The sequence below is a fragment of the Nelusetta ayraudi genome, unplaced genomic scaffold (assembly GCF_046127955.1).
Source record: "Nelusetta ayraudi isolate G7.1 ecotype Tasmania unplaced genomic scaffold, CSIRO-AGI_Nayr_v1 ptg000013l, whole genome shotgun sequence".
NCBI classification, from domain to species: domain Eukaryota; kingdom Metazoa; phylum Chordata; class Actinopteri; order Tetraodontiformes; family Monacanthidae; genus Nelusetta; species Nelusetta ayraudi.
The window spans coordinates 271,803-282,165 of record NW_027466063.1 but is presented as its reverse complement, the minus strand read 5'-3'; the positions used below and the strand labels follow the sequence as shown (position 1 = coordinate 282,165).

The 10,363-nt window shown below is 45.6% G+C and overlaps 1 protein-coding gene across 1 annotated transcript; it reads left to right on the top strand.

Moving 5' to 3' along the window:
• The first annotated feature begins 5,881 nt into the window (after positions 1-5,881).
• On the top strand, positions 5,882-9,812 carry b3gnt7 (UDP-GlcNAc:betaGal beta-1,3-N-acetylglucosaminyltransferase 7). Its single transcript, XM_076022604.1, has 2 exons — positions 5,882-6,030; positions 7,074-9,812. Coding segments are annotated over exons 1-2 (1,254 nt in total). The 5' UTR covers positions 5,882-6,028; the 3' UTR covers positions 8,326-9,812.
• The last annotated feature ends 551 nt before the right edge of the window (positions 9,813-10,363 follow it).

Below are 10,363 nucleotides of genomic sequence, written 5' to 3'. Positions count from 1 at the left end.
AACAATGAAGTGCTGCTGCTGCTGGGTCAAACCAGGATTCCTGCTAACTCTCCCGTGCGCTCACCCAAAGGATGACATTCTGGGCAAATATTATTGCACATGCTGCCAGCGGCCGAGCAGCACAATGTGAGGAAACCACGCGCACATGAAAGACTGACGCACTTGGAGCCAGGTGGCTGCCGAACCCGGAGCCCGGGGACGCGGCAGCGCTGTCCGGCTGCAGCGGTGACAGAGAGGAAGCCGCAGTCAGAAAGACATGGAGCGCTAAGAGCAGCTTGTATTGTACAGTAGGTCAAGTCTGACTGCTTGTTGCTGGACGACGTGACAACAACTTTATTTTCATGACAAACAAACCTTTTAATATACAGTTGAGGATTGACCACCGTGTTTCATTTAAAAGTCTTTGTTCAAATTCAAATACTCACAGTCTCTGAGGAGTCAACGGATATATTAATAAACCCTGACACCAAACCAGTGACTGACCTAGTTTACCCAAACATAACACAGAAAGCGAACCCCAGGATGCTGCCAGTGCCAGACATCATAATGTTTCACTTATTACTCGTAATGCTCGGTGATTGGACGGCCCGGCTCTGCCAGCCGCCCTCCGGGGTGTAGGAGGAGGACAGGGTATCACCAAGATCACTTTTCATATAAATTCAATGCGCTATTTATGCATTTAGTATAATATGATACAACAACACAGTGCGAAATATTGTGAGACCTCATGCAAAAGTGACGTGGTAAATGGCTAAGAACAGGTGAACTGTTGTTTTGTTTTGTTTTGAATTCGTGGCGTGGTGTTAGCTAGAGGCTAGCTAGTGTTAGCATCTGCCTGCTAGCCAATGTGCTTCACCGTCTGTTTGAGATTTGCCATTAAAGCAGCAGCAGCTTTAGTAGGGAGGTAAAGGCGTCCAGAAAAAGCTGTTTGTCACTTCTAGTACGCACAGAACAGCAGTGTCATTGGAGGAAGCGCTACACATGTTGAGATAAGCAGCGACAGCCAATAAACACAAATGAAAGGATGTGATTTGAAACACAACTAACGTCTCCAACGAGCTGTTGTCACCATCTGGCAGACCATCATGTACACACTGGTTTTTTGGGGGGGTTTTTTTGGTTTTTTTTAAATCTTCCCTTAATCTTGAAGTCTAGTCCCTTTGTGCTTTGTGTTACTTTTTAAGTGATTTTTGTGTGACTCTGCTCAGCCTGACGGCCTGGTGGCATCACAAGTAAAAAAAAAAAACATCACACCAATCAGTGACTTCACAGGCGGAAACACTCTTTCAAACCCAACCGCAGAATGGCTTCACCTTGCATTGCACAGTTTTCAAATTTCCACCCCATCACTGCACTGGAAACAATGAATTGTGATATTGCAACGAGGCTAACATTACCAAACAAATTTTGTGCAACCCTCATTGCTTTATTTTGTTTCAGAGTTTACCAGCAGGATTTTGGAATCTGCTAGATGTCATATAGTTCACTAAACATGTGGTTTGAAATTCTATTTAAACTAGTTAATATATGACTCAGTGCTCAAAATAGAAGTGCAGGCATCCTATTTTTGGAAATAAAATCAATATTCAAATCAGCAAGATTTGTATTGTTTTTTTTGTTGTTTTTTTTTTAAAAACATACTGTGGCTGATGGCTTCCTGTTGTTGCTGTCGGCTGTCTGAGTGGACGTTTGGTGCCGCAGACACTCTGGGGGGAACCCAACGGAGACCCGACTGGTTTCAGGATCACTGGCACCAGTTCCAGGAGTGTTTATCAGGAGACAGCCGTGCGCTCGCCTGATAAATGACGCCAGCCATAAGGAGACGGCGTCTCCGTCTCCAGAACCTCCTGTTTCCTTCTCACTGGTTCTTTGGAATGGACAGATAGAGGTGACCCCCGAATCTGGCCCTTTGTCATAAACACTCGAGGCTGCGTGTCCCTCCAGGCACTTTGGCAACTGCAGTGGACTACAAGGTGGGGTGCGGGGGTGTCAACAAGGCGCTCTCTTGCTTGCACTTCCAGGTGTCTTCAAAAAAAAAAAACATCCTTTGTGGAAAGTTAAAAAGGCAACTGCTCAAACAGAATAAAGACGGGTGATTATTTGGCGTTTGCCTCTTGACGCTTGTGACCTTCCCAGGAATGTCGTAACAAACGTATCCATTAACCCTAAGAGTGAATGTGTCTACATTTTTTTTTGTGTGTGTGTGTGTGTGTGTGTGTGTGTGTGTGCGCAAGAGGCACAAATTCAAACAGCCAGCCACAGCGCGCTGGGTGAATTCCACTCTGGCTGTTCAGCAAGAAAGAGAAAGACGACAGCCAGGGAAAGTCAGTGTCTTTCAGTGGACGTTACTGAAAGCATGCTAGAAGATCGGCGGCCACCAACTCCCGCTGATGAGAATTACTCATTCCAATTGGCTTTCTGAATGCCTACCGTTTAGGCCAGGATGACAAAAGGAATTGAGCGCACAGAACTGAAACGACGAGCGACTGTCAAAAGCACTGCGATGGTAACGGATTGCTCGGAAACCAAGAACGAGTCATAGCGGCAAGGACCCCCCCACGCCCCACCCCCCGCACCTGGCACTGGATCAGGAGTTTTAGCTGACCCCCTTTTATTGTGGAGGGACTTCTCGTCGCGCTGCGCCCACAAGCACACCGTGCGGCGTGATTAACATGTTGACTGTGGACTGCTCAACTGTAGGTTGCAACGTATTTATAACAGTACAGGAAGTACGAGCGCTGGAAAAAAAAATAGTAAAGCAAGAAGACTTAGTGGTGAGAAGTTTTCATCCTTTTTCTTTTGTTTTCATTAGTTTGCTTTTTTTTGTTTTGTTTTTGTTTTAACTTTTTGTCTTTTTCTTTTTCAGACTGCCAGCACTGCTTGCGCCCCCCTCGATGCTTATGGAGGGGCCAGGTGTGCGTCCCCACGGCTGACAGGGGAATTCACGCGGCCGCTTTGAGGCCGGTTGACGTGCAGGGAAACAAAGCATTCCCTGAAGCCGGTGTTTCATCATCCGCTGTACCTTGGATTCTATTTGAGTGAGGGAGAGCAGCCAGGGCCCCGGACTAAAGCGCAAGCTAGCTAAGGTTTTAGTTTATTTTTGTTGCTGTGGAAAAAGAAGCTGCCACTTGTCACACAGCCTCCTCCCTAACGCGTCCCCTTAAGAAAAAAAAGAAAAGAAAAAAAGAGGGCGTTTGAACCAGACAAAGCTGACTTCCTCATACGCACATTAAGCAAGCGTTAAATGTTAAAAATGAGGTGGAAAACATTTGACAGTGGTGATAGTTCACTTTTTTCTTCTTTTTTTTTCTGGAATAAGACTTGAAAGAACAGCGTTCCATTCACGGTCATCTTTGATGGGAAAAGTGGACTTTGCTTATTGAAGGACCTTTTCTAAACAGTGTGCAACTTGTCTTCTAAATTGAATGGATAAGTAATAAGAAATGTTTGTGTGTGTGTGTGTTTAGGTGTCAAACACTGTCAACCACCACGCTTCCTTGCATTGTCTCACAGTTCCACACTTCCTCTCTCTCTCTCTCTCTCTCTCTGTCTCTCTCTCCCTCTCTCTATTTAACAATTTAGGAAGTTGAATCAACTTATGACCAACTGACATGCAGCCAGACCTTGAGCACGGATGCATAACTGTGGAACACAGGGCAGCAATATGAAGGCAAAATTGAACACAATGCATCAACGAGGTCCATCCATCCGTCCATCCATCCATCCATCCATCCATCCATCCATCCATCCATCCACTCCTCCCTCCCAGCTGTCTCTAGGGCAAAGACACCGCTCAGCCCGCACAAGTTGCCAGTTCACTGCGTGGCCAATCAAGCATTCACACTCACTCACGCCTATTTTGGGTTGCCAGTTAACCTTGTGTGCATGTCTTTGGGAGGAAGCAGGAATATTCGGAGAGGACCCTCATGGACGTTGGAGGAACGCGCAAACTTCGCACTGGACCAAGATGAAATGCAACTCATGACATTTACTGCGACGTGACAGCCCCTCCCGAACAAAAGCAGTGGCAGTAGTTTTTTTGTTGTTGTTTTTTTTTTTTAATCCGTAGTAGAAGATCAATCAATTAATCAATCAATTAATTTTTATTTGTAAAGTGTTAAATCGCAACCAAAGGCGTCTCGAAGTGATTTGCACAATGATCAGCCATAGTGTTTGTTTCAACGTTTGGCTGCGCTCACTGGATCTGGGTTTCCTCATTGACTCAGGCATCCAGACACGAACGCTATTTTCTAGTCGGGTGGGGGGGTTGGGGGGGGGGGAGACGAGGGCGAGTTTGATTTCCAGTGTTCAGCTCTTGCACGAAGAGAAAGGTGTGGGGAGGCGGCGGCGGTGGTGGTGGTGGTGGTGGTGGTGGTGGGGCGGGGGGGGGGGGGTCAAAACGGGGCAAAAACATCGGCAGCAGGCAACAGGATGCACATGGCACTCAGAAGGATGAATGGCTGGATCCAGGAAATGGAGAGGAAAAGAAGTGAAGGGGATATTCTGGACCACAGCTGTGTGCAAATTGGAAAAAAAAAATGTTGTTTTGAAGCGCGGAGAGACATTCTGTTGTTCTTTCCCCTGCCCGTTAAAGGGCGGGAGGGCAGTGCGCTGCAGCGAGGGTTAAGAGGGGTTGTGTCAGTTACAGCTGCGGTCGGCCACGCAGGCCATCTGCAGGCCTTGTTTTGTTTTTGAGAAAATGCAATGAAATGAAAGCCAAACAGCTGATCCTTGCAAATGAAATCTGTTGGATTTCATTTGCAAAAACGAGAAGCAAACGCGGAGGTAATTACCAAGTCAGAGATCCATCACACTGTTGGATCTCGTACTTACCAATCAGGAGTGTGTAAATATCCCAACAGGTTTGGGAAAGGGATGCAAATGTAGAGAGTTTTGTAATGGCAATAATTGCTTTGTTTTAAACTTGAACGAGATGGTTGAGTTTGTGGCAATTGAAAGGCCGCACCGCTCCTCAAAAAAGGTGTAAAAAATAAATAAATAAAAAAATGAGGCAGGTTCTCAGCATTGAGTGCGTGGGTGGGGCCCTGGGACCAAGATCCCGCCCATCCATCCACAGGTCAGTTCCCTATCAGGAGTCAGTGGTCTATGGTTAGTATCAGGGTCTACTGTAACTGTGACAGTTAAGTTTCACTTTTCAAGTTCCGGGCTGCTCCATGATTTACATCTTCATCAATAATGGGTGGAGCCATGGTACCGGGGTTGCCTCCTGTTCTTTTTAACCCGAGACTCCTTGCAGCTTGGTATAATTGTCGACATTTTAAAGTTTCACCGCTGCTTGCAGTTTTTTTTTTTTTTTTTTTTTTTTTTGTCAAACCAACTGAAATCCGTCAACTATTTCAAATGCTCTCTATATAAAGTAGTTACACTGCTGCTTTTAAGCCCTATTATGTGTATTTTATTGTTTATCGTTCTAGGTTAAAAATAAATAAATAAATAAATAAATAAAAATAAAAAACATGAAATCCACTGCAAAAACAAAACTAAAGATTATACAGACACATTAGCTTGGTGACAGTGGGGGGAAGAAAATGAGTAGTAAAGTAAATGATCCTAAATCACCTGAGTGAGTCAGAAAAAGGGAGACACGGAATCAAACAATCGGGTCCCAAAGGGATCGTGATCTTGGCGCTGTGCACGCATCCTCTGTCGCCTGTTGACCGACCGCCCAAGTCTGTTGCGTAAGTCTCCTGCGTAAATGCTTGCCCATCCTCAAAGCTGTGCGTCGGTGCGAGGAGGAGTGCACTCTTCAGCAGCGCGCAGCAGCGAGCGGACCGCTACGTCCAACTGTCAGGAAAGGGAGACCGAGAGGATCAACCGGCGTTTCCCCCCCCCGGCCATTATCATCATTATTTATTTTATTTTATGTTTTTGCGTCAAAGGACTTTCTCTGGACTCCATGTAAATTTTGAGATCATCTTCTGATTTTTCTTAGTTTGTTTGTTTTTTTGTTTGTTTGTTTTTTAAATCGTCTTAGAGCAACCGCCGCACGCCGTCCAAAGAGGATCTCATGTAAGTGTCACCTTGTGTTATTTGCTGGATGGATAACGTTAGATTGTGGTTGGGAGAAGAATTACAATTGCGAACGGATGTGATTTTTCTTTTCCGTGCAGCACTGTTTTCCGCCAACTTGGCGCGTGTTGTTTTTTTTGTTTTGTTTTTTTTCAGTGGCTCGAACTTACATCTTGCATTCAGTCCCGATTCTTCTTCTTCTTCTTCTTTTTTTTTTTTTTTAACGGCGTGTCGGCTCCGGCAGCCTCCAGGTAGCCACTCCTGGGAGGTGACGCCGGGCCGTGCTGGGAGTGGCCCCGGTGGCCCGGCCCGGGCGAGCCCTGGCATCACACCCTCCCGAGGGGCTTCTTTCGATTTCCAACAATTCCACGTGCTTTTCTGACCGGGTGGAAATGAGAAGCGATTACCCCCCCCCCTCTCTCTCTCTAAAAAAGAGATACACGATGATTGACAGACAGGCCTTGCGTGAAGACTTAGTTGATGTTGAAGGGGAAGTTGCAACCGCCTCAGTTGCATGAGAGAGAGAGAGAGAGAGAGAGAGAGAGAGAGAGAGAGAGAGAACAATAATGGGGAAAATTGCAAAAATGAGTGTGATCAAGCCATACCTTAACTTGGTTACCACGTTGTCATTGTAAATCAAAAGCCAAAACTAAAACTTTTTTCAAATTGCAATCTGTTAAATATCTGACACCGGCATCAATGCGTTAACCCTCAGTCTTTCATTGACATCAAGCTGCAGTCGTTTGCCTTCTGAATTATTTTTTTTCTCTTGTATTGTCCCATTTGAATTTACCTTTCTTCTCCTTTTAATATAAATGTTCATTTAAAACCTAATGCAATTATTGCTGATATTGTTTTACTGATGAATATCGGTCTTTAATTTTGAAACGCGGACTGATTCTGAGGTCTTTATTCACCAAAGTACAGAATGGGGCAAGAGGAGAAAATAATGTCTGTCACTAACAACATCAGTATGGATATTGAGTGACGTGTTTTATTTTCCCCATGCCTGAATTGCGCCTTTGATTTTTCTCTTCACCCAGGATGAACAACAGGGACCGCTGGAGAATGTACAAGAGGGTGACTGCCATGTTCTTCCTGGCTGCAGTCGCGTTGACTGTTTTCCAGAGGGGGGGCAACAATATATTGGCCTCCTACCAACTGGAGAGGCAGACTCGCATGGATGCACCTGAGAGAGTGGAACCTGCAGCCGGTGTGGAGGAGACAACCGCCTCGCTACTGGGCTTCAAACGCTTCTGGAAGAGTCACCGATTCCAGGCCAAACCTAAGGCTGAGCCCACAACGCAGTCCCGGACCACGGAGGATGACAAAACCCGCGTCTGGGATGTGACCACTTCCAACTGTACAGCCAATCAAAACCTGTCCAGTCAGGAGTGGTTCAACAGCCTGGGGCCGAACTTTAAACAGTTTCTACTCTATCAACACTGCCGTTACTTCCCAATTGTCATGAATCACCCGGAGAAGTGCAAAGGAGACATATTTATGCTCATGGTCATAAAGTCGGTTGCAACTCAGCATGACCGCAGGGAGGCCATCAGAAGGACCTGGGGAAAGGAGCAGGTGCTCGATGGCAAGAGGATTAAGACACTTTTCCTCCTCGGTAAACCATCCAATGAGGAGGAGAGGCGAAACCATCAGAAGCTGGTGGAGTTCGAGGACCAGATCTACGGGGACATCCTCCAGTGGGACTTCCTAGACAGCTTCTTCAACCTGACCCTTAAAGAGACCCACTTTCTCAAGTGGTTCCACACTTACTGCCCCAGCGTGCGCTACATCTTCAAGGGGGACGATGACGTCTTTGTCAGCGTCAGTAACATCTTAGAGTTCTTCGATATCTCTGACCACGGGAAGGACTTGTTTGTTGGCGATGTCATATTCAAGGCGAAGCCGATTCGTAGGAAAGAGAACAAATACTACATCCCCGAGGCTCTGTACAATAAGACGTACTACCCTCCATATGCTGGCGGTGGGGGGTTCATCATGGAAGGGGCGCTGGCGAGAAGACTCTACTGGGTGGCAGACACCATGGAGCTCTATCCCATCGATGATGTCTTCTTGGGCATGTGCCTGGAGGTGCTGGAGGTCACTCCTATAAAACACATGGCCTTTAAGACGTTTGGCTTGGTGAAAAACAAGGCGAGCAAGTTGAACAGAGAACCCTGTTTTTATAAGAGCATGATTGTCGTGCACAAGCTGCTGCCGCCGGACCTGTTGCACATGTGGAATCTGGTCAACAGTGACATTGTGTGCTCACAGAAGGTGGAGCTCCTATAGCTCGGCAGGGTAGCACCGGGTATGGACAGCGCCGGCTCGCTGAGCTGCGCCTCGGTGGTCACCTGCATGGTGCATGAGAATCTACGCCCACCAAACTCTCCAGTGTGCAAAGTGGCACTGTGGAACGGGTTCCAGAATGTTTGTATAGGGTTATGTATTAAAATTGGTATTGTGAAGGATTTTTGCCAATGCGCAGCCTGAAAAGCATTACGTGGCCGACACCCAAGAAGCCACAGGTGGCAGGAAGTTACATTTACTGCGACCGAGGCCATTCACTTGTACTTTCGTCGTCCAGTATTCCAAGATCACATTTCACAGAAATGGTAGAATGGCTCCTTGGCTCGTTAGTCTCAACTTTTTCTGCAGGCAACCAGTTGAGTTCCAGACTAAACAGTCGTCGGTCAGCTAGCGGGAAATATTAAATGCGCACATGCTAAACGAACCACCAGACGGGTCCGCAAACACATGGCAAGCAGAGGAGCACAAAACATCCGTCTTGTCTTTGATGGATCTTGCCGGCCTTGCAGCTTTCAAACGAATGCTTGATGGTCAGACAGGACAGTAATGGCACAATATCTGTTGGCTTTCGGGTTGCGGAATCAAGCCACGAGACTTCCGTAACCCTCCAGTGTGTGCCCAGCCTTAGCAGACTTTGAGAAGTTAGATTTTTTGTATGATTTCAATCGCTGACCATTTTTTTTTTTTTCTCTCGTATCTCAAAAGTCATTTCTATCGGTGGACTAGTTAGTACAATCATTTGAATCTTTCTGCTGTCATGTAAATGTACTGGATGTAAACACAACTGTGCTATTTTTCTTTTTTTTCTGTGGCTGTCAAGTTTTACAACCACAGTTTGGCATTTCTACTAAGTTTACTCCTCACCTTAACTCAGACCGTTAGAGCTGGCTGCAATGGATTCCGATGTCTTCAAGTACAAGAAAAAATCTCTCTACCTCAATAATTTGGTAAAACAAAATTAACAACTCACTCGCCACTGTTCCTTTGATCTTCCCATTCAGCTCGCACACACACACACACACACACACACACACACACACACTTTTTTCGTTTACTTTAGAAATCCTTGCACTTGTTTTTGTTGTGTGTGATTGACTTGATCTGGACGTCAACTACTCTTGTACTACTGTAAGTTTCTAAGTGGAATGTCTGAACTGATTTTTGAACGCTGTTCATGGGTTTTGAACACGCCGTTATACTTGACGTTGAGTTTGGCAGAGTTCTTTACGATGACACTGTGAGTTAAGGTTTTTTTTTTTTGCTGGTACGAGCATCCGACATGTTTATTTAATCGTTCCCTGATGCACAGGGGGCAAATGTAGGGTTTGTATATTTAACTTAAGGCTTTTCTGATCAGGACCTCGATGGAATTGAAAATGATTCTAAAGATAAATGTTGGGGGCATAGTGGGCTAGGTCGAGATTGTGTGAATATTTGTTGGAAAATGAAATAAGTAATTCCGAAACAAAGTGCTGTTTATAAATAAACACCAAAACATTCATGTGAAAACCTGTCACGGACTGGCTGTGTTTGTTTTAGTCCTTATTAGTGTTCAACACCTATATTGCAGCGTTAATTTGCCTCAAGTCCCAAGCAACAGTGTTGGCAAATATTAACACCTGGGTCTCGTTAACAAAATGGAAGCACGTATTTTTCAAAATGTTCTTATAAAACACCTTGGAATTGATATTCACATACGTGATGTGTCAAATTGTTTATGTTCAGTGCCCCCCAACCCTCCATCAGATGGCGTGCATCGTTTCAGCCGGCTGACCTCTTTGAGTGAGTCTGCCAGTTAACACTAAAGACATTTGTTTGGCGCTTGAAGTTGGCCCAGAAAGACAAAACGGGCCTGACAAAAGCAAAGAAAACCCTCCCTGTTGTTCTTCACCTTCCCCATTTTAGGACAAAGGCAAAAAAAGAAAAAAGAAATCCATAGAGAAACTGTATCTTCTGTGCATTGTGTTCTGTGTAGGGTACAGTCAACACGGGGCCGTAGCTGTCAGACGTTTGTGTTTAC